Genomic DNA, 25,424 nt, shown 5'->3' with positions numbered 1-25,424 from the left:
TGGTCAACAGAAAGGGCCCAATTCTTCTCTACGAGCACGCCTGACCACACGTTGCACAACCTAAGGCGTTAAAAGTTGAATAAATTGGGCTGCAAAGTTTTGCCTCATCTGCCATATTCACCTGACCTCATGCCTCTCACTTAGAAGACTACATTTTTACACTGATTCACAAACAGGATTTTTTTGAAAAATGGATTTTAAACCATCAGAACTAGACTAAGTTCTTAGCAACCAGTATTTTTATCAGAAACGGCCACTTGCAACTGCTGGTTCTTATATACAAAAAGTGCTGCTAATGACTGAACCAATACAGTAAATAGGATTTACAATCTTTCCCTAAGTCTTTCTTCTCCAGTGGATGTTGATAATAGGGCAAATAAAATACTTGATTTAGATACATTTTAGTGCTTCCATCTATCACTCCATGAGTAGATAGATGGGACCAGAATCAATGGCAAATCACCTCACTCCATTCTATTTATATGCTCTTGAGTTTGTAAAAATCAAAATTTGCCTAGAAAAATGAACACATAAGACACAGCACTTCATGTGGTCAAGAGGTTTCTAGGCTGTATCTCCCTAGAAAAGCATTAGAGAAGCAATGTTACTGTATTAGTCCATTTTCACGCTGCAGATAAAGACATACCCAAGACTGGGCAATTTACAAAAGAACGAGATTTAATGGACTCACAGTTCCACGTGACTGGGGAGGCCTCACAATCATGGTGGAAGGTGAAAGGCATGTCTCACATGGCGGCAGACAAGAGAAGAGAGCTTGTGCAGGGAAACTCCCCTTTTTAAAACTATCAGATCTTGTGAGAGTCACTATCACAAGAACAGCGGAGGACAGACCTGCCCCCATGATTCAAGTATCTCCCACTGGGTCCCTCCTACAACACGTGGGAATTCAAGATGAGATTTAGGTGGGACACAGTCAAACCATATCAGTCACCATTCTCCAAGCCTCAAAGATACTACATCCTCTCTTACCAACAGACACCTTCATGTATACTGGTCCTGCTTGCATCACTTCTCTGCCTGGACAATCTCCATGCACTCTTTAGGTCTTAATGTTCAGTTGGTTTGAGACACTTCCAATCATCCAAGTTTGAGTTTAGCGTGCTGCTTCCCAGACTTTAACATCATTACATACTTAATTGTACATCTCTACCAAGCATATGCAAATGTGGTGAGGATAGGTCCATGTCTCAATGCCTAGCTTCATGGTGTACTGAGATTAGGTACTCAGTAACTATGGACAAAATGAGCCAGGACTGTTTGTAAGAATCTCTGAGCAAGCACTATGGGAGTGTGATTAGGAAGGTGCCTCTGGAAAGAGATGTGAAGCTCTGTGCCACTCTTAAGCATGCACCCCTGAGATCTCTCCCCCTTCCAGAGACAAGCTGCTGTGAGGAGCTTGTTGAGCTGACAGCCTGCAGCAGCTGCACCTCCAGGATCTGCCCAGCGTCTACAATCAGGCTATTCTTGCTGGGAGGCTCCAGCCAATGACAATACATGGTGGGGAACAAGAGCTGGGCCATTCCTGCCAACACAGGACTCCTTTCAGGGGCAGTCTTTGCTCTGGGGCTCTCTGATAGCTTGGCAAAGACTTCCTTAGAGCTGCCTTCAGCCAGTCCTCCTAGCTCACCTCTCTCCTTGCAGAGGTGTCAGAACTGCACCATGCATGGCCCAAACGCTCTCCCCACCAACCCCTGGTCCTTCTCTATTTGATCCTTCCCAGGCAGTCCTTCCTTGCCAAAAATCTTTCCTGCACTTCAAATTCCACCTTGGTGTCTGCTTAACAGAGGACCCTAATGACCAACTGTCAAATACAGTTGGCTGATATGATCAGGTTATTCCTTCACATTTCAGCTGAAGAAACACTTAAGATGCTTCTTGTTTAAAAAAAATTAATGAGAAATTAACATTCTAATATATGACTACCAGAGCTGAAGAAATAAAAGTCATTTCTGAACTGCAATAGAAATCCATATTGATTTTTCTCTTTACATATCTCTATCATTGTTCCCAAGCCAGAGACTGTGAAGGACATGATTATTTATGTTCCTTCAAATTAATAGATCATTCAAATCCCTCACAGGACCTTCAACTGAAATGCTTCTAGCTCCAACAAAAGCTTTTTTTTGGGGGAGGGGGACAGAGTCTCACTCTGTCACCCAGGCTGGAGGTTGGCATGATCAAGGCTCACTACAGCCTCAATCTCCTGGGCTCAGGTGATCCTCCCCCCTCAGCCTCCCAAGTAGCTGGGACTACAGGCATGTACCATTATGCCTGGTTAAATTTTGTATTTTTTTTTCAGAGACAAGGTTTTGCCATGTTGCCCAGACTGGTCTTGAACTCCTGGGTTCAAGCGATTCACCCACCTCAGCCTCCCAAAGTGCTGGGACTACAGGCATGACCCACTGCACCTGGCCTCCAACAAACGTTATTTTTGTTTTTTTTAAAACTATTTCTAATGTCCTCCACTCCCTTTTGGAAGAACGACATACTCCTACTCCTTTTTCTTCCCAATCAAGGCACAACCCACATGGGCTTTAGTTCTTCCTTCCCTTCATCCCATTTTACATTTTGAAATTTTCACTTATTTATTTGTATGCTTACTTGATTCAGTCATTTGGCTAAGATACTGAGCACCTACTATTTGCCAGACACAGCATGCCACACTAACATGGTTTTCTGCCCTCAGGAAATTGATACCCAAGTATCTGAGATATGAGCAAATACACAAACAGTTATTTCAGATACATGTAAGTGCTTTGAAGAAAGAAACCTGGGATGGTGTAACAGAGAGTGATGGGAGTGGGGTGGGATGAATAATTTGATAGGATACTTAAGAAACAACTTTCTAAGAAGGCAATATGGGAGCTGAGACCTGAAGGCATAGGAAGGAGACACCCTTGGCACAAGCAAAGGAAGAACTCTCCCGACAGAGGAAACAGCAAATGCATAAGCTGGGAGGGGCTGCATACCAGGCAGGCTGGTGGGAGAGGAAGGCAGCACTTCACTTCCCTTCTAGGTCCATGAGAGCTGGCCTGTGTCTGTCTTAATCAGTGTTCCAAATCTGGGTTTGCACAGCGTGGGCATGCAATATATTTCTGCTGAATGAATAAGTGAACTTCCTCTGTAGGTCAGTGTATTTTGCAGGTCTTGTCTGACTTCCCAGTTAGAGGGTAGGGTTGAAACCACACCCTGGGCATCCTGGCAACCCTCCCAGAGCCAGATATCGTTTTTCCATATGTAACAGCCTCTGCTGTCGCCTGAAGGTTTGTGTCCCCTAACCAAATTCCTATGTTGAAATCCTAATCCCCAAGTTTATCATATGAGGTGGAGTCTTTGGGAGGTAAGAGCCCTCAAGAATGGAGGATGGGATTAGTGCCCTTCCAGAAACTGAGAACTGGGAAGAAGCAATGGAAATACATATCTTTTTTTTTTTTTTTTTTTTTGAGACAGAGTCTCTCTCTGTCATCCAGGCTGAAGTGTAATGGCGCAATTTTGGCTCACTGCAACCTCCGCCTCGTGGGTTCAAGTGATTCTCCTGCCTCAGCCTCCCGAGTAACTGGGATTACAGGCGCCTACCACCATGCTCAGCTAATTTTTGTATTTAGTAGAGACAGGGTTTCACCATGTTGATCAGGCTGGTCTCAAACCCCTGACTTCAGGTGATCCACCCACCTCGGCCTCCCAAAGTGCTGTGATTACAGGCATAAGCCACCGCGCCTGGCCCAGAACTATCTTAAAATGAAAGCCTCTATGTGGTATTTTTAGTAACCCTATTTTTCTATATTGAGTAGGTTTATTATTGTTACCTGCTGCATGACTGACCAATTTTGAGAACAGAACAATTAATCCAAAATCCTACTTGCTCCAGTTGACCCCTGACAACTGGTGTTAGTTTCACTGAAAGAGAGGGGGAAGATGTTTGTTAAGCTCTATGGAGTTGGCTAATGTCTAAAGACAATCCTCCCAAAAAGGTGTGAAGATGTTTTATCACAGCTGTGGAGGTGAAGGGGAGATTTATTATGGTTACTAATGCTATTTCTGTCAACGTCTCTGGAATTCTAATTAGATTATTAAAACTTTGCAAATCATTACATTACATCTAGACTGCACACCTCACTGCGACAAGGGTACTTTTGAAATTAGAGGATCTTGATGTCATAGGTAATGATGCAGTGCTGATAATAAAGTTGCAGGGAAATTCTTCCAATAAAAACCAGTTGGAAAAGACAGAACCCATTTATCTTACTTTCTCTCCTGGTTTTATGCCTGAGGATAAGAGGTCTGCAGCACAGAATAGTAGTCTGGCCTTTTCCATTCTAGTAGCGGCATGACGCTTGCTCACATGCTGCAAAGTTTAATAACTTGTCTGGCTACTTAAAATGCTTCCCTAGATCTGAGACGCAAACCAAACATTTATAGGTGAAAAGACAACTGAAAGAATATTTTTAGGAGAGATATGAAACAAATGGCAAGTTCAACACATAAGAACAGTACATCTTAGGATGTTTTGATTTATAACCTGTGCATTCAAACTGGTACCTGAAAAGAAATAAATTGCTTACTGTTAACCCAGACCCATTTGCAGGGAATAAATGGGCGTGCTCTTTACCCATCAAATAATGGCTCTAATGCCCTTCAACATCAGGGGATGAGGAATGGGTGTCACCCTCTGTCCTCTGCAAGATAACCTGGTTCCTTTAGGTAGAGATCTGAGCCCTTCACCTCCCAGCAAAAGGAAGTGTATGTGGCATACTTACCATGATGTACAACACCCTTCAACCCATGGATAATAGGATCCAGTGCAGAATTGTCCCTCGGACTGACCTACATGTAAAGGAAACATGATTGGTTAAATCTATTCTGGCATCAGGCACAACAGTCTCAGTTTAATCTTCTAAAGAGAAGGGAGGGGGGAGTAGATGTTATCTAGCAAGCTGCTTAGTTCTCACATACAACATGGCTCTCACCAAATTCAGGAGATTTATGACATCATAAAATCAAGTGAGGAAGTCTAAATCAAAAGAAACTTCTCAGAATACATTATAACAGGAGACAAATACTATAGTCCAAGGAAAATCTTAAAGAGCAACTGCAAGATTTTCTTCTTGCCTTGTTTTATTAAAAGTAGGTCCAATAGGCTAAAAAGTCATTGAAAGTCATAAGAGAGCAATTCATCATTGAGGGAAGATTTCAACATTTTCTGGTGATTATGTTTTTCCCTTCTTTTTAGAAAATGAATCTGTTTCCTACCAGCCTATTCTCCTTCGTAAGGATCCCAGTCCCTTGTGAAAAATCACATATTCTAAAATTTATGGAAAGCAAAAGAAGAGGGGAGAGAAGCTTGAAGAGACAGTGTCTCCCACCCTCATTTCCTCCTGGGGTTTTTAATCCCCCTCAAAAGCCAAGCCTCTTCAGTCTTCCTCCCATCTCTTCTTTCCCTTAACTTTCTAATACTACTCAGCAGAACTCCTCATTCTTGCCCATTCTAGAAGATTAAAATTCTAGCAGCATATTACAATTTTGGCTTTCAAATACTTTCTTTTAGACATACAGAGATTTTTACAAATGAAATGAAATGACATCTTGAATTTGTTTCAAAATAATCCAAGAGTGAACAGCAGGGGGAGTGAGTGGGGTATACATGCCACAGGATTGACCTGAATCAATCATTTATGACCTTGGGTGGTGGGTATAGGATGGGTCATTCTACAATTTTCTTCACTTTTATGTATATTTAAGTCTTTCCAAAATAAATAGTTTTTCAAAAATCTATTATCTACGGCCAGCATAGCTCCCCCCATCCCTCATTGGTAGTATTTATATATAATCCACTTCTCACATAATGAAGTTGAGATATTGATGAAACTTTCACTCTGTAGCTCAATCCAATTTGATGCTTTCAGGTCGATTCAGAGGAATCAAGAGACACCCCTAGAATGAATTTTAAGGTGACTGAAAATTTTCCACATTCCTTTCTACTCTTACAAATTTTCCCTGTTGGGTTGCTGTTCCTCGTGTGTCCTCTCTGACAGTAACACACACTCCACACACTTCCAGCTCTCCTAAGCCTCAGCGTCTCCAGAAGAGAGCAGTGGTTCTCAAATGGGGGAGATATTGCCCTACCAGGGGGACATGTGACCATGTCTGGAGACAATTTTGGTTGTCACATAGCAGTGGGAGGGGAATGACAAGGGGAGGGGCTACTGACATCAAGGTAGAGGCCAGGGCTGCTGCTAAACATCCTATAATGCTCAGAATAGCTCTCCACAACATCTTATCTGGCTAAGATGTCAATGGTGCAGAGGTTGACGGTTAGAAGCCCTCATTAGATGCTCTATGAGTTAATAGTGATTACATCTTCATGTCTAGAGCCTCAATTCAGAATACAGATGCTATTAAGTACAGGATTGTGTTTATAGACTAATAAAATATGTGGAGTTTGCTACTGCATTGTAAACACTACAGATACCAAAAAAAAAAAAAAAAAAAAAAATCAGTGAATAGGAACCCAGTGTATCAGATCATAAAGGTGGAATTCTGGGAGTTGGCATAAGTGTGCCTCCAAATTGCCTGAGAAGCTGCTCAAGCCAGGGACTGAAGCATGAAACATTCTTGAAAGGTAACCATGCACAGAATACACCAAATTAAACCTGCATTAGAAGAAACATTGTATTTGTACCATAGCAAGTAATTGATCAAAATTTTAAAACCTGGTCAAAAATGGAATTACAGCTCAGGAATACAAGAGAGGAGAACCTAACCAGTAAATGTGGTCAAGTTTCAAGAGGCCAGAATAGAATAAAATAAGGATCCCAGAGAATGATTCCATATCAAATTCAAGCTATAGACAAAAAGATGGTCCCTTTGATTCAGTATGGAGATGCCAGCTTAACTACCTGCAGTTACTCTAATATCTGTGAGAAATGACAAAATGGCCACAAATTCCCTCTATCCCTGTTACATGCACCTTTATAACTTGACTTTGCCCTCCTCTATGAAAAGTGTACACCAATTACTCCATTATTTGAAATTGGGCTTGTCCATATGTCTTGCTTTAGTGAATTTTAGTGAACATGATGCAGACACAAGCTCATAAAACACTTGGATTCTTTGGAATCCTGACATCAAGTGAAGAATTCCAAGTTAGCCTATTAAAGGATGAGCGATTACAAGGAGTAGACATAGGTAGTTCTAGCTAACGTTCTTCTAGACTCACCAGCCTACCACCACCAGACAGGTGAGTGAGTCCATTTGAGACCATCCACCCTCAGTGGAACCATCTGCAGTCCACAGAGATGGGCTGAACTGGCCATACCCAGAACTGACCAGCCAACCTACTGACCCATAAAACGATTTAACTAACTGGAATCATTTGGTACACAGCAAAATTTAGCCATTAGAGTTTCTATGAGTTGTATGCAATAATAAAAAATGGGAAATAGGCTATGATAACAACAATTTTTTAAAGCAATGTATCTTGCTTATGGTATGTCTTAAAAGTTTCCCAGTAATATTCCACATCACAAGATAAAGCATTTGCTGGCCACCTGATCAACTCATGTGCTCCTCCAAAAAGGTGTTATCCCTTCTCTACCATGGCAACATTTATCAGATACTCTGATCTTGGATCCTGAACGAGAGGGAATATTTTACACTCGGGGGACCACTATGGTTTGAATGCATCCCCAACATTTCATGTGTTGGAAACTTAATTCCCAAAGCAATAGTGTTGAGAAGCAGGACCTTTAAGAGGTGACTAGGTCATGAGGGTTCTGCCCTCATGAATAGATTATCATCATTACTGCCAGAGAGAATTTGTTATAAAAGTGAGTTTGGCCCCCTTGCAATCCCCTCCTGCTCTCTCACATTCTCTCTCTTGTTCATGTGATATGCGTTGCCATGGTTATGATGTAGCAAAAAAGCCTTGCCAGATGTCAGGGCCATTCTCTTGGACTTCTCAGCCTCCAGAACCATTACCCAAATAAATTTCTGTTCATTATAAATTACCCAGTGTGGTATTCTGTGATAGCAGCACAAAAAAGACCAGGACAGGAACTTTTTAATGCATTTAGTCTCATCTGATAATATGAAGGCTCAAACACAGTGTTTCTAATCTTCCATGACTGACACACACCAATAATATTTGTAGGCTATGCAAAAGGAAAACAACCAGTCAACTTAGTCCAGGTTCAATTTTTGGTCACTTCTGATTACAGCTTCTCCGTGTCTGATACTCAGACCTCACCTCATCTGAGCTCAGGAACCTGACCCCAGATTCTAAACAACTGCATAAATGTCAAGCCTTCGACAACAACCATTCAGCTCCCATTGTCTTCATTGGTGGTTAATATGGCTGGCGTTGAGAAGATGAACGAGGAGAAAAGGAGAGAAAATGAAGATTATTAGCTGGTCAAAGTAACTTACTAATAATACTGAGCTCATCCTCTGGTCTATGTCTTGGTTCTAAAACTCAGGATGGGGAATCCAAAGAGCATGCTAATAAGTGAATTTGTTCCAGTAAGGCACAACCCTAACTGAAATAATCCCTTTCACTCACTGTTTCAATCAATTTCCCACTTAAAAAAAATTCATGGGCATAAGCTAAGCAATTTTGGCAGTTTTTAAATATGACAACAGTGAAGAGGGCTGTATTAGCAACCTGTGTTTACATTTTATTCTTCGTCTAGGATGGAGGAGGCCAGGCATGGGGAAAATATGGAATTCTGAGTCAGGTATGGATGATTTGAGCTTTAGTGTCCTTGTCTGTGAAATGGGGATACAGTCTTATAATGTTGTCATGAGGATTAAACGTTTAAAGCTTATAGTATAATGCTGGGTACAAATGCCACATCCAATAAAGGACAAATAACACTGGGCAACAAGTTGACCTAAACACTCGAATTTAAATGAATGACAAACAAATGAAATTTATCCCTGAGCTTGTCAACGTGCTTGGCTCTGAAAGTAATACCTCTCTGAGTTCAAATTTCAAAAGATCCAAATTTATGTTTTATTTGACATCCACTCAATTTTGTAATATGCTGTTCCTTTTAAAGCCACATGAGAAGTGATCCTGGCTCTTGAAATTTGCTTCCTTCCACTTTAAGATCAAAGGAGTTATGCAGTAATATGGAGAAGGCAGCAATTGCACAAATGAGCTTAAAATGGACTAGAAGAAACAGACACCCACCCCCTTTCCCTGCAGAGTTCATACTCTCATTGCAAAACTTCGCTCCTGGCACTTCCACTTCAGAGCAGCTTTCGTGGCATTAGTCATCTTCAAAAGGATGGCACACAAACTCGACAGAGGGCTCTGAATTAAAGCTTTTCAGTGTCTTTAGATATAACCAAAGTATATAGAGACACTGACAATACAGAAAACCATGAAACGTAGGTTTGGGCTAAAGGCCAAATTCACATAAATGCTCATGGAATCTAAACTTCGTAACATTTTCTTTCCAATTAATAGCTCACCATAAGGATCCACGTAATGATCAAATTAGTAGCCACGCTATCAATAATCTCTAGAGATATGTTTATCTGGAGGCTCTACAGGAGGGCCTGTGTTTACTCTTGCTTGAAGTAAAATGAAAAGGAAGCAGAGAGACCCCATCAGATGACATGTGCCTGCGTTCAGATATGTGCTGCCATTTACTTCTACTGCCCCCATGCCATTTGGCCCTTGAGTTGGATCCTAATAATTGTCTCTCTGTCAAGTCCTAGCCATCTGCTAAATAGGATGATCAAGACAACCTACTTGCCTTGAATCCGATACCACCAGCTGCTCCTTCAGTACCATAAACATTACACCCAGCCAATATCCTCTTGTGGGAAAAAGGATTTATGCATGCTGAGGGTGAATGGCTACACCATTAACCATGGCTGCAGAGGATAGTGACAAACGGCAGGACCAGAAACTCCACATGGCCTTCCTGAATTGCGGAGAAGAGGACTCACCCACCCCAGCAGTTAGCAGGTAACTGTGTCTTCAGAAGCTAATCGTTGTATTAGCACAAGGGCAAGCACTTCTCAGGATGTTTGGTTTCACATCTGAATCTCCCCTCCTTCCGTGGCTCTTACCTAAAGAGCCTTGTGGCAAGGATGCTGTAGTTTCTCTCATTCTGACTTCAACATCCTAGTGACCACTAACCAGATTTTTGTTCATGTTGCTGTCACAAAGCATTTATAACTTCATTATTTTGCATCCCTGCATTTTGGTTAGCCCTTACCCAGAGAGAGATCACTGCCCGGCTTCTTTTATTAGTAAGTTAAACACTTGGCAATAATTTAGGAAATGTGGCTATATAGGTTCAAGAAGACAATTTTAGCATGAAACCACTAACCACTGAGCTATATTGAAAACACTTTTCTTTTCCTGACTTTTCTTTTTAGTCTTCACAAATATTACTTTCCTTCTTGTATAGCCAATGGTCTTAGTTTCTGATACAGAAATGTAGTTTTTCCCTTTTGACATTCCAACATCATTTTCTAGTGTCTCCTAACTATCACTGCTGCAATGGGATATTACAAAAAGCGGAATCAGAGGTGTTGGCACATGTGGCATCCCAAACTGCCATGAAATAAGTCAGAGAGGAATACAGAGACACAATTCAGAGTGATGCATGGCAAGGGAAAAAGGAGCTCTGTAAACCTTAAGGACTTTTCATGAAATTCCGATAAAGATGAGTAAATAAGTGTGGATTCCTGGTCTAGGGAATTGCTTTAAATGCAACTACTAAATTCCAGGATCACACATTAAGCCTAATCTAACAGATATGCAAAATATAACCGAGGCTTCTCACAGAAGAGCCCCTGTCTGAAGCGAAAGGTATGGCCCTGTATCATCATCTATTTTCCAGGATTTGACAGGGACAGACTCCTGGGACTGGTTTCCATTGGCAGATGAGAAAACTCCTAATTCCTCAGGCTTGGGAAGGGATTAATATGAAAAGGAAACACAATTATAAATGCTAATAGGATTCACCCTCCCCCCTTCAAATGCAGCTTGAGCACGGACACGGTTTACTTACTGTTAATTCATAATATTAATGGAAACTACTTAATTCACAGGTTATTCATCTCCAGAGAATTGAGATATGTGGTCAGAGAAGGCCACTTGAGGAAATGAATTTTGTGCTTTTGATCTACTTAAACTGACCATTCTCTGGCCCCCTGACCCTGCCTCCAAAACCCACCAGAGCGTTTACCATCTCATTGTCAGACTTGGCTTGGAAGAGTGCATTACTGGAAAAACCAATCCCCGTAGGGCGACAGCAAGGCTGGTAGCAAATCCGTACAAAATGACAGATCTTGCCAGGCGCAGTCTTGCAGATTGTCAATACAGGCGATTTCTCATTTTCATGAGGATCAAACTGTCCTGGGGTGGGCATACAATTCCATTTCCTCTGGCTTCAGATTCACCCAACACACCATTTCAAAGCCAGAGCAGAAGAGAGGGAGGAAGTGGGATGGCTGGGGTGCTTGGCAAATGGTACTCCCATAGGGGCTGCATGGTGATTTTTGTCCTTCTGTCTTTTTGATGCACTGTGTTTCAGAGTCAAGAAGGTGTTGGGAAAGGCTTTACAACATTCCAAGCAGGGGTCCCAGAACCTGTCTGTCCTACCCTTTCCAGTCTTCTCAAAGTGTAGGCTGCTCCTGAACTGGAGAGAAGCAAAACAGAAATTCCAGCTTTGCAAAGCATGACCTAGAGTCTTAAGCTACAATGCACACTATTTCACACAGATATTGTCATGACCTTTGAATTTAAAAAAATAAAATAAAATAAAATAAAGTAAAAGGTATGAGATCTGGGGAAGCCTGGGGCAAAAGCAGCTTATTTCAGGTTCAGTGACTTGCCTGCAAGTTTCTCCTGATTTTGTGTGGCAGTGCTGGACAACTTTGACTTTCCCTTGTTAATAATCTCGCCATGCACTGAAAAGCCCCAACAATATCAAAGGCTTAGTGGAGAAGGCAGAGCCGGCTGTTTTCACATGTAGCAAGTTACTTCAACCAAAACACATTAGATGTGAACTCTTACCCTTGTTTTTTCATTCCCTGGAAGCAAAAAGCTGCTCAGGGGTACTCCATTTACAAAAGACTCGAAATCCAGAAAACACTGAGTGGGGATGCCTTTAATTTCCTATCACGTATGCAGCATGAAAAATATAAGAGACAAGGCACATTGGATCAAAGAGGTTGCCAGGTTGATCCTTCTGTTGAAAAAATGTCCCTCCATAGGAGTAGGTAAGATTATCATTTTGCATTATTAGGAATGGGGGAAGACCATGTAAATATCATGTAGGTATCATATGTAGAATGTTAAAATGACCTAAGTGACCTTAAATACTCCTTTATAGTTATTAAAAAGGTGACGGGGGGTACAATGTTATGGGCCCTCAGCCCAAATTATAAGCACTGGCTCCTTAAGCTCATTGATTCAACCAGTATGTACTGAGTGTCTACTGCAGGCTGTGATGGGCTAACTCTAAGATGATCCTCCAAAGACCCCTGACTCCAGGTATTCAGACCCTTATGTAATCACCTTCCCTTGAGGGTGGGCTAGATCTAGTGGCTTAGTTTTATTCAGTAGAATAAGGCAAAAGCAATGTTACGAAAGATTCTGGCCATGCGAAGTGGCTCACGCCTGTAATTCCAGCACTTTGGGAGGCTGAGGCAGGAGGATCATTTGAGGCCAGGAGTTTGAGACCAGCTGGGCAACACAACATCTCTAGAAAAGAATTTTAAAAATTAGCCAGTGTTTGGTGGTGCACACCTGTAGTTCTAGCTACCCCGGAGGCTGAGATGGGAGGATAGCTTGAGCCCAGGAGTTAGTGGTTACAGTGAGCTATGATAATGCCAAAAGGAACTGACGGTGGCCTTCGGCCAACAGCTAAGAAGCTCCTCAGTCAAATAGCCCTTGAGGAACTGGGTTCTGCCAACAATCTAAGTAAAATCAGAAGTGAATCATTCCCCAGTTGAACTTTCGGATGAGATCATAGTCCCAGTTGACACCTTGATTGCAGCTTTGTGAGAAACCTTGAATCTGAGGACACACAGAAACTGCGAGATGGTAAATGTGTGTTGTTCTAAGCTGCTGAGTTTGTAGTAATTTGCTCCATAGCAGTAGATAACCGTATGCCAAGAACTGAGTAGCAGAATAGAATATGTCATTGAACAAATCCCAGTGCTCTGCCCTCATAGAGCTGATGATCTAGTTCTAGCTCCCACAGAGGGGTTGGGGGCCCTGGCTTCTGTAAGGAACGCACACATCACCATTTTCCTTACACTGCTGCATCAACTATCAAAGGGCAGTCCCCTTCTTTTAGATGAGTTCTTGTCTCTCATGGACCTCAGCTGCTATGTCACTGTTTCTAGAGTTTGAAAAGAAGCAGTTTGTTTAGAATCCAAGTTCCAACCAAGAAAACTTGGCAAAAAGAATCAGCAAACCCCAAATGGAGCAAATAAACATCGATAATCAATTCTGGGATATAGAATTTTCGGTAGCTTTTATGTTTAAACAAATATAGAAAACCAATTAATTGCAGCACAGAACCTAAGTGAAAGGTGCCACTGAACAAGGCACAGGGCGTAATGCAGTGGCATGGGCAGCTGCTGTTTCAAATCCACAGCAATTAAGTGCAAACTAATTACATACCCCACTGTTTTTTTTTTTTTCTTTTAAGAGGGGGTAGTTTTACTCTGTGCTTCCTTAGAAGCACTGAATGATTGCTCTCATAATGTAGTCTCTGAAGACTGATTAAGCATCAATTCACTCTCCTAAGTAATACCTCACAGGTCTTTCCCTTCTAAACCATGGGCTCATGGAAGGGGTTTGCTGCCTGATACTACAAGAGAAACTTAAGCTCCTTGTCATCATCCTCAATGAAATAAACCAGCTAACTCATCTAAACATTGTACTTAATTCACAGACAAACCAGTGAAAATTGTGTTTAGGGGGCTACTGTTAAAGCCATTGGAGCATGATTTAAGGGTCTCAGTTAAGCTATGTTTTTTCTGGGTGGGGGGTTACGGATAGCTTGTTTAAGTGGACAAACATCTCAAAATCCACAAATTAGGGAAATTCCTTTCTAGTAAGAGGCAGTCTAAACAAAATCCAGCCCCGTCTCGAGGAGGACATAGATTAATGCTAACTGAAGAGTTTGGCTTTGTATTTAACATGCACCTGAGTTCAACGGAGGATAAAATTAAACTGCAACGAGGAAAGACAAAATCTTTCCCAGCAGGCCTTGATTGATAGAATGTGCCATTTGTAGCAGAACAAAATGGAAAACCAGAAAGTTTGTTCCCAGCAATCATTGCCTCACTGGGCCAACTCTCTCTCCTCTGAGAAAATAATATGATTTCTTCACAGAGCATGTAGTCTACTTATTTAAGCAACTGTGCTCAGGATCTTTCAATTCTTCCAGCAGTTCGGTTGGGAAAAAATGGTCCCAGTAGGGGAGAGGGTGGTGTAGGTAACATTTAGCCAGGAAGAGGCTTATCTTATGAAAACTGCCATTGACAGTAACCTGGGAATAAGTAACTCCATAGAAAAAGCGCAGATGGATCTCCTGTAGGTGAACACGATGAGCTCATTTTAAACTGCAAGCTGGGTACGTAAGACAAGTGTTGTGGTTAAGTACAGGGTTTCTGAAACCCGATTCACAGCCCAGCTCTTCTACTAAGCAGTTGTTTGGTCACAGCAAAGTGAATTACAATCTAGTTGTGCCTCAACTTCCTCATATGTAATGTTGAGATCACCCCCCTAAAAAACCTCATAGGGTTGTTAAGAGGATTAAATGAGTATTTAGCACAGTTACTAACACATCTAAGATCCTTAAAAACTGTAGCTATAAGCCATTCTTTCCCCCAAAGAGGCAGGCATGCCCTGCTGGTACCCAACCAGGAACACACAAAGTTCCAAAAACACTCCCACTTCTGGTTACAGACAGATCAATCATTTTGGAGTCCTGAACTAAATTCAGCCAATCACAATCCTCTACCCACACCCCAATCTTTCATCTTCCAATCTTTTGAGACCGAGTCTTGCTGTCACCCAGGCTAGAGTGCGGTGGCGCAATCTTGGCTCACTACAACCTCCACCTGTGGGTTCAAGCAATTCTCCTGCCTCAGCCTCCCCAGTAGCTGGGATTACAGGTGCATGCCACCACACTTGGCTAATTTTTGTATTTTTAGTAGGGACGGGGTTTCGCCATGTTGGCCAGGCTAGTCTCGAACCCCTGACCTCAAGTGACGCACCCACCTTGGCCTCCCAAAGCACTGGGATTACAGGTGTGAGCCACTGCACCTGGCCTTCAATCTTTTATTTTAATACAATTTTAACATTTTTCCATCCAGCAGACTAAATCCCCATACCTAGGAATTATTTTGATTCCACTCCTTTCTTAACCCACTCACTTCCTTTCTTGCCGCCCAGAAAGTCTGGAAGATTCTAGCTCCTAAACGCATCTTGAATCTGACCACCACTTCTCTGCAGTTCCTCTGGTCTAACCGTATCCTGGATCAACACCATCTTGTACCTAAACCACTTCTAGAAGCCTGACCTAACTGGGTTGCCTGCTTTCTCTGCTGTACCCTCCAATTCCTTCTCTGCCTAATAGACCAGTAGTTGTTTTACCCTGGCTGCCCACTGGAATCATCTTTAATCAGCTTAAAAAAAAAAAAAACCCAAAAAACTAAAAACAAAAGTAGACTACAACAATGATGAAACACTATTCTGATTGACCTGAGGGTGTGGCCTGGGCATCTGGATGTTGAAAAGCTCCCTGGATGATTCTGATGTGCAGGTAGGGATGAGAACCACTGAGTCAGAATGAGCTTTTAAAAATAAATCTGGCTGGGCACGGTGGCTCACACCTGTAATCCCAGCACTTTGGGAGGCCAAGGTGGGCAGATCACAAGGTCAGGAGATCGAGACCATCCTGGCCAACACGGTGAAACCCCACCTCTACTAAAATACAAAAAAAAAAAACCAATTAGCCAGGCGTGGTGGTGCATGCCTGTAGTCCCAGCTACTCGGGAGGCTGAGGCAGGAGAATTGCTTGAACCGGGAGGTGGAGTTTGCAATAAGCCAAGATTGCACCACCGCACTGCAGCCTGGGTGACAAAGCAAGACTCTGTCTCAAAAATAAATAAATAAATAAAATTTTAAAAATAAATAAAAAATAAAAATAAATAAAACCAATCACAACCCATGACAGCGTAAAAGCTCTCCCAGATCTGGGCCCAGCAGACCTCTAGATTCTTCCAGGATTTCCATGGTTCCCTACAGGACTCCTGGGCCTCCTTCCTCTTCCTCAAATACTCTGAGCATTTCACTGCCTCCAGGCCTTTGCCCCCGTTGTTCCCACTGACTAGGCTGCTCATTCCTTAGCTCTTTGCAGGGCAAGTTCTCAGTCGTCAGGGCTCAGCTCAATGTGGCTCCTACAGGAGGCCTTCCCTGGCTCATTCCAAATGTTTGCTAACTCAGTACTCCACTTAGTTCCTTCCTGGCACCAGTCTCAGTTTGTCAATTCCTGAAGCTCAGGGTACAGCCCAACTGGTTGCGTCAGCTGAGGAAATCCAGGCTGGAGAGTCCTTGAAGTTTAAGCAGGTCAGAAATCCTCACACCCTCTGGGTATCATGGGAATAACATATCCTTTCTCCAGCACTTCCTACCCTTCATTGTAATTAACTGTTTAGACATCTGCTCCCTTGACTGGACCAGAAGCTCCCTGAGGGCAGGGCTTGCCCTTTATTTAGTTTGTTTCATATTCCCAGCTCTACCTTAGTGCCAACAGAGAGCTGGTGCTAACAAGATGTTTGCTTCCCAGAAGAATAGGAGGTAGCTATTAAAGAGGTGAAGCAGGGAAAAGACGTAAGGGGGACGAAGCTAAAAGAAGACTTTAACCAGGGTATCTAGAGAGTTCAAAGAGTTCTGGGATTTATGTCCAAAAAATGTGATCCAAGTCTTGGTTGTGTGACCTGAGGTAAGTGACTTTAATCACTATGGGCAAGTGGACAATGACGCACACTTCCTGGGTGGTTCTGCAGGGGTAAAATGAAAAGATGCCTGTGACACAGGCATTATTTTTCCACTCTATACAGACCAGGGGATTATCACATTGTGGTGGGATTTGTTTTTATTTTCTTTTAATCCATGACTGAAAAGTGGTATGGAATTAGGAGGAAAAGGCAAAAGCAAGAAATATAAAATTTAAAAAATAATAGTTATCATTATTAACAAGAACTTCTAAAGCAAGTTTCTAGCCTTTTTCCTTTTTCTAGCTCAGAATTTGCTCGTATCAATTCTCGGCCTTTTGGCTAAGATCAAGTGCAGAATTTGCTCCTAACTGGTTAAACACTCGGTCTTCCAAGTCAGGTTGCCTTGGTTCAAATTACACTTCTACCACGGATGAGGTGTGACAAGGGCCAGCATGCCATGACCACCAAGGCAAATCCCACCCACAGACTGCATCTGTAAATAAACATTTATTGGAACACAGCCAGGTCCACTCATTTACGTATCATTGGTGGCTGTTTTTGTGTTACAAAACCACAATCAAGCAGTTGGAACAGAGATCTCGTGGCCTGCAAAGTCGAAAATATTATGATCTGGCCCTTTGGCCCTTTATAGAAAAAGTTTGCCAATTCCAGTTTTACACAAACAAATTACTTAACTGTCCTAAGCCTCAGATTCTTCAGTCTGGAACATGGAGATAGTAAAAATACTTTCCTCTTAGGGCTGTACTTTCCTCAGAGGGCTGAGAGAGGCCAGTGGGACAATCCACGTAAAATAATTCACACAATGCCAGGCACATGGGAAGAATTCAATGATGAAATTACTGAACAGTAAACATTACTGTTAAAATGATCAGTGCTAAACTCCATCCATCCACCTATTCATTAATTCAACCACTAATTCATACATTCAACAAATACTTACTAAGCACCTAATAAGTGCCAACAATTACACCAGGATGTATTGTACTGCAAATGTATCTATTAGACAAACAAAAGCACAGACAAAAGAAAATGATTTTTTTCTGCCAATCAGGTGCTCAAACCCTGTGAATTGTGTAATTTTGATATTAGTAGCCACAGTTCTAATACTGTATCAACCAGACTATGAGCTTTGTTTTGTTTGAAGACATACTGCAATAGGAAACCCGATGCCTCCTCCTCAGTAAGCCTTCAAAATATCTTTGCGCAATGACTGATAGATTGACAGTTGTTACCAACCAGAGAGGCTTCTAATGATGAAAAACTGCACAAGTTTTATGGCACAGTAAATGAACCACACCTGTAAACATCACACGAAAATCTCCAAAAATTTAGAAACAGCTTTTTACAGGTGTTGTGTTAATCAGATCTTGGTATCCCTGCAAATGTAATTTCAAAGACTAAGCATGCTCTGAGAAACGTGAGAGTTACTTTAGAATGTTAAATATGCAAAGTTCAACATTTATATAAGGCACAGTGCCTTATGATTCTGTTGGCAGAACAAAATACAGAATTAAAGCAGTCTGTGAGCTAACTGGGAAAAGTCCCCTTTAAATTCTCAAACTTTATTCATACATTTTCAGGCGAAACCTTTGTGAAATATATTGCATGCTTCATTGCCTCCTTAAACATAATTTAAGCCTCTATAATGACTAAAGATGGTCCTTTTGAATAATAATTGGGTGACCAGGTTCTAATAAAGCAGAAGCCTCAGAGTACATGTTCTCATGCAAGTGTCACGGAAAGTAAAGACACAGAGCCCTGAAGAACTCTCTAGTGAATGCAGTATGTGTGTTTTAGCGTATGGATATGGTGACATATAAATTGGTGCCTGTGCATTAGCTCCTCAAGACTGTCAGGTCACTGACCCACTTGTAAGCTGGGTGACGTGTAAGAAGTCTCACTAGGAAACAATTCTAAAACTCATAGGTCCTTAGTTTAAAATGGTCTTCCCATTAGACATGGAGGTCCCAGATGAAATGCATATTGTGATTTGCTTGTTATCTTAATTTTTCATTGAGGTGTAACGAAAACCACTAAGCTACACAAATGTTAAGTATATAGTTAGAAGCATTTTCACATCTGTATACACCCACGCGACCTCAGCCAGATGAAGACAAAAATTTCCAGAACTCTAGAAGGCTTCCTTAAGACCCTCCAGTTGATAGCCCCATATTCCATATGTATTAATGGAAACATACACCAGAATGTTGTCTCACCTTCTTTCACTCGTCATTGTATCTGTGAGATTCACCCATGTTTGTCCAAGTAGTAGGAGTTCATTTTTATTACTGTAGAGAATATCATTATGTGAAAATACCCAGATTGATTTATCCAATGATTTGCTGTGTTTATGGTAAATTTTTTCTCTTTCTGTTGCATAAAGCATCACCAACTTGATGCAGTTTATGGAAAGAAGATTTTCAGCCAATAAAGCACATCAGAGTAGGGTGTAACATTTCAGGAAAGGAGGCACCACAGCAATCGTGTTGAATTTTAACTTTCTCCAAAGGATACTAAAAGGCCTATCTGATACTAGATGGATTTTCAATCTGTCCTATGACAATGGGAGTCAGCAGAACCTCATCGACAAGTGCAAGGACTTTAAGAGTTGGGCAGACCTTCCGGTTTGGGTTCTGGGCTCTGGCTAGCTGGCTGACATTGGGCAAGTAACTTCACCTCCTTGAGACTCAATTCCCCCCAATTCTGAAATCAAGACAACACTGACAATAAAGCTCTTACAGCTGTCATGAGAGTTGCTACAATAATCCACTTATCGAATAAACACCCCCAAATCCTGGTTATTACTGTAATTGAAAAAGTTGCTTTCAATATACTGAAACCTTGACTGGCAAATTAAAAACATCATAGTAAACTTATTTTTTGAGCAACCCTTGTAATTATATTCTTTCCCACTACTAGAATGTGCTTTGGGGCCAGGAGTGGTGGCTCACCCCTGTAATCCTAGCACTTTGGGAGGCCAAGGCAGGTGGATCCCTTGAGCCCAAGAGTTCAAGACCTGCCTGGGCAAAATGGCAAACTCTTGTCTCCGCAAAAAATACAAAAATTAGTGCCACTGTACTCCAGCTTAGACGAGAGGGTGAGACCCTGTCTCCAAAAAAAAAAAAAAAAAAAAAAAAAAAAAGAATGTGCCTTGGATCAATCTATATGGTGCCTGGCACAGTTATACTCTGTAAGTTGAAATTCTGAGATAATAGAAATTAATAATACTAACTTCAAGCAGATATAGAAGTGACATATTAATTCTCTTTGGGTTTGGCTGTCAGTAAAGAGCAAACATGAGTTTCACAGTCTTTTCTCCATTATCAATCACTTTTCAGAGTGGTAACCTACCTGCTTATATTCCCCAACCCTTGAAAACCTCTTGATACATGTTACCAGAAAAAATTTTAGTTGAGAGTCTGCACCAAAGATAAACACTCTTTAAATCACCCAAGGGAAAGAGATTTTTTCATGTGTGATTTCTAGTCATCTGCATTAATGTTGAGAAGATAAACCAATAGGAAGGTTATCTATGATTTTTAGATACTCTGTGCACCACCTTCCATGAAACCTGAGGGAGATGAAAACTCTGTCTGGTTGGTAGTCAGGTCACTCGGGTATGGATCAAGAGGTAGGAAGATAAGAGATGAGAAAAACGTGATGAGGCCCTGAAAATCTCTATTTTTCTGATGACCTGAAAATCTATAAGCTTTAACTGTGCCTCTGTACAATTGCAACAGTCAGTTGAATCCCAGTTTAGCAAAACTATGTCAATAAATACTGGCCCAAGAATGTAAATTATCATATTTGTTTGGGGCTTTAAAAAATAGTTATTAATACTTTTATAGCTGGGTGTGGTGGCTTCTGCCTGTAATCCCAGCACATTGGGAGGCTGAGGTGGGAGGATTGCTTGAGGCCAGGAGTTCAAGACCAGCCTAGACAACATAGTGAGACCCTGTCTCTATAAAAATTAAAAATTAGTAGGGCAAGGTGGCATGTACCTGTCCTAGCTGCTCAGGAGGTTGAGATGGGAGGATTGCCTCAGCTCAGAAGTTCGAGGCTGCAGTGACTTATGATTGCACTAATGCACTCCAGCCTCAGAGACAGAGCAAGATCCTGTATCAAATAAACAAGTAAACACATTTTAAAAATTATCTTAGTATGTTTAGAGGTTAACATTCTTTACTCTGCTTTTCACTGACTCTGTCACAGAACTCAAACAGCTGAAGTATATGAAGTACTTTGGCTACTACATGTAGGAAAGAGAAAGAATATCATAAAAGCACAAGAAACTTGTGAGTTAAAATAATGACTCCTAAACAACAACAACAAAATGCCCTGTGTTAATGAGAATATGGTCAACTGATTACCTGTATACTTGGTTAAGGGAGTTACGTGAACAACAGCCTTTCAAAATTAAAACTGAGTATACTTGTTAACCAACGAAATCTATGCTTTTTTTTTTTTTTTTCTCTCTTTTGAGACAAAGTCTCACTCGGTTACCCAGGCTGGAGTACAGTGGTGCGATCTCAGCTCACTGCAACCTCTGCCTCGCAAGTTCAAGTGATTCTCCTGCCTCAGCCTCCTAAGTAGCTGATATTATGGGCACGTGCCACTACATCCAAGTATTTTTAGTAGAGATGGAGTTTCACCATATTGGCCAGGCTGGTCTCGAACTCCTGACCTCAGGTGATCTGCCCACCTCAGCCTCCCAAAGTGCTGGCATTATGGGTGTGAGCCACCGCACCCGGTCAGAAATCCACTTCTAAGACTTTTAAACAATAATGTGAATAAGTGGATATGGGCATAAACATATCAATACAACGTATCAGTATTGTTTATCAGAGGATGACCATCTGAAGTTATTCTAATAAATCCATGAATAGTTACCTAGTTACCTACTTAAATTATGGCATCACCATTTAGTGTCACACTATGAAGTAGTTAAAAAGGTTAAGGAAAATCTATATCTTCTAACATCAAGACATGATTATTACATATGACTAGGGTCAAAATCACTTTATAGTAGTTTCGTTTTATTCAGGTAACATATTTACACGTGTTTTTAAAACTTCTGACAGCAGAAAGGCAAACTTTAGTGGTTCCCTCCAGACAGTAGGATCCCCTTTTCCTTAACAGACCCTCGTGTTGCTTGACATTTGTACAAGCATGATTGTTTTTAGAACCAGAAAAAGTGATCTGCATTTTGAAAACACATTGTATTCAAATGTTGATATATTGCATACGTCAATTTTGATCTATTTATATATAATTTGGTATGTGTATTTTATGATTTGGATCTGCGTATATATCAAATTTGGCATATTTGTATCAGATATATAAATGATTAAACTATAAATAAGGATTTATATATATCATAGTAAGCATTTCAGCAAAGAGCAACCCAGGGTGACTGGCAGGAAGTGGATTTGTGCTGATCGGTTTCCAGCTGGCTGCTGTGTTTCTGACACAGTGTCAGATGCTGTCAGACCACAGCTGGACTCCTCTGTGGCGGGTAACAGGAACAGGCCATATTCTTACACAGCTAATCTTTAATCTACTTCTCCTCCCATGTGGAGCTGGATGGGGTCAGGAGATGCCAATATGGAATTTCTCAGCAAACTTCTGGGAGCCTGGTCTCATCCTGACCTGGGTTAAGGAGCACAAGAAGATGTTGAACTAAACCTAAGAAGCTGGTTTCCCAAATAGGACCAAAGTTAAATCAACTCTCAGACTTGAATCATTTTTCCCCCATGAATTGTGATACATACGATTCTCTATAATCAATAGAACTTCAGGTGACATTGTCTGCCCTGAAAGGCGAAAGAGACCTGAAGACATATGCCCCAAAGTGACCTCCAAAGAAAGCGTCACAGAAGAAGAATCAAGCATGGACATCTGACACCAAACTGGAGAAGTCACCTCAGGTTTGAGTCGCTGTTTTTCTTTCCCATTTCTTCAGGACCCCTACTCACAGACATGAATGCACATACATCTCATCTTAGGGACATGGTAATGTTTCCAGGTGTTACCCCGATACCAGTTGTGATCTCTTTCATTTCACCAACAGAACCTCTGAAAACTTAGCAAAAGTGACTGCAGTCCCTGCCTCTAATGCCCAGGTAGGACTCGCAAAGGTCTACCTCAAATGCTAGAAGCAATCTGTTCCTCAAATAATAATAGTTAATATCTACTAGGAGCTTATAAAGGAGCATTCACTATACTAGTGCTTTACATTCATTATTTCTCCTTATCTACAACAGCCTTGAGAGTTAGAGCAAACAATCATTCTCATATAACAGCTCTAGCAATTAAGACTTTGAGAGAACAAATGTTTGCCTAAAGGCATAGCTAGAAAGTGGTAGTAACTGGCAGGGCGGGGTGGCTCACGCCTGTAATCCCAGCACTTTGGGAGACTGATGTGGGTGGATCGCTTGAGGTCAGGAGTTTAAGACCAGCCTGGACAACACAGTGAAACCCGCCTCTACTAAAAATACAAAAATTAGCTGGGCATGGTGGTACACACCTGCCATCCCAGCTACTCAGGAGGCTGAGGCAGGAGAATCACTTGAATTCGGGAGGCAGAGGTTGCAGTCGGTGAGCCAAGATCACACCACTGCACTCTAGCCTGGGTGACAGAGTGATACTCCATCTCAAAAAAAAAAAAAAAAAAAAAAAGAAGAAGAAGAAAAAAGAAAGTGGTAGTGACTGGGCTTAAACCTGGGGCCATGGTGTTTCTTGGGTACAACCCAAGCCACTGCCTACTCATCATAATTCCTATAACTCACATGCATGGTTTCCTCTTTAGGCCTCACTTATTGAATCCTTCAAATCCTTAAGAACGGCAGGGAACACCAAAACAAAATTTTTTAAGTCCTACAGATTCATACACACATACACGTAGATGAGGTCTTTGAGGACAGATATGCAAAATCAACATCCTCAATTTGCATACAGAAAACAATGTTTCTGTGGGACAACTGACATTTAAAGGAAAAAAGGATCCAGGGTGACAATGATATTTCCGGAATACTATGTTAGAAAATGGGCCAGGCGGTGGCTCATGCCTATAATCCCAGCCTCTGGGAGGCCAAGGCCAGAGAGGGTCACCTGAGGCCAGGAGTTCAAGACCAACATGAATATAATATTCATGTTGGCTAGCCTGGACAACATAGTGAGACCCTGTCCCTACTAAAAATTTGAAAATGAGCCAGGCATGGTGATGCGTGCCTGTAGTCCCAGCTACTTGGAGGCTAAGATGAGAGAATTCCTTGAGCCTGGGAGGTTCCAGGCTGCAGTGAGCTATGATCATGACACCGCACTCCAGCCTGGGTGACAGAGAAAGACCTTGTCTCTAAAAAGAAAAGAAAAGAAAACCACAGATTCTTTGTACTTCAGTCCTTATCAGAGAGTCTTTCTTATGTTAAAGCACACTGTCCGTCTCTAAGAGGAAGCTCTGCTAGACTAGACAGCACTTTCCAGGACTGGATTGAGGTCAAGCATCTTCCAGGAGTAGTGCTCCTCAAAGGATGTTCTGGGAAAGGCTGGCCTCGTGGATTCCAGTACCACCTTCAGCATCAGTTTCCGAGCTCCACAGACACTGCCTGTTGATTTGACTTAACTTCTCCGCAAGAACTACACAGAGAAGGAGACATAGTTCCACTCAAGGAACTCACTAGAACAATTCTGACATAATAACATCCTAAATATTATTCCACATAGTGTACATGTATGAAGAGAAACCAGACTCCCTACATCTGACTCCAAGAATCTTGGCTGTGTAAAGCTTCCAAAGCTAGAATCACTTCACACAGAGCCCAACAATCTCTAAAAACAATGACTTTCCACAAGCTCTCCTGCTTCATCCCACACAGCTTGCTTCCAGGAATTTATACAGCCAAAGAGATGCCTCCTAAAGCCCCAAAGTGTGTATATTCAGACACCATTTCAAAGATCTAGTGTCAGAAACTATTTATTTTCATTGATTACAGAGAACCTACCAACTTACAACCCTCGCAATTTCCACCAGCAAGTATTGTGTATGCAGAGAAAATGAGAAACAATTGAAAAGACAAATGAATGCCCATGCTCTTAGAAATGTGAACGGATTGTATAGAACAGAATACTAGTGTTCTGCAACATTACTTAGCCTAGAAATATGAAGCAATACAAATGCTAATGGGACTGTATGCTGCCTTGCAAACTCTATTGCATTGTTGGTTAACTTTTCACACACACAAGTCCTGTCTCTCTGAAAAACTTGCAAGGTAGAGCACGAAAATTGTTCTTCTTCTTTTTTTTTTAAGCATCTACTCCAATGCCAAACCTGCAGACGTTACTGAATAAATCTCTGCTGAGTGGATAAATGCCTTCATATTATGGAAGCGTAAGAGGGCATT

At 41.6% G+C, this 25,424-nt stretch overlaps 1 protein-coding gene across 2 annotated transcripts in view; it reads right to left on the bottom strand.

The window, feature by feature from the left end:
• PTPRG (protein tyrosine phosphatase receptor type G) overlaps positions 1–25,424 on the bottom strand; it is a 745,340-nt gene that overhangs the window by 159,016 nt on the left and 560,900 nt on the right. For both annotated transcript variants that reach the window (XM_015130516.3, XM_002802749.4), the window contains exon 6: positions 4,779–4,845. In XM_015130516.3, coding sequence (XP_014986002.3) covers positions 4,779–4,845 — 67 coding nt within the window. The remainder of the gene's footprint in view (positions 1–4,778; positions 4,846–25,424) is intronic.

This window comes from Macaca mulatta, chromosome 2, assembly GCF_049350105.2.
Source record: "Macaca mulatta isolate MMU2019108-1 chromosome 2, T2T-MMU8v2.0, whole genome shotgun sequence".
NCBI lineage: Eukaryota > Metazoa > Chordata > Mammalia > Primates > Cercopithecidae > Macaca > Macaca mulatta.
The sequence above is the reverse complement of the archived record's forward strand: the minus strand, read 5'-3'. Positions and strand labels throughout refer to the sequence as shown.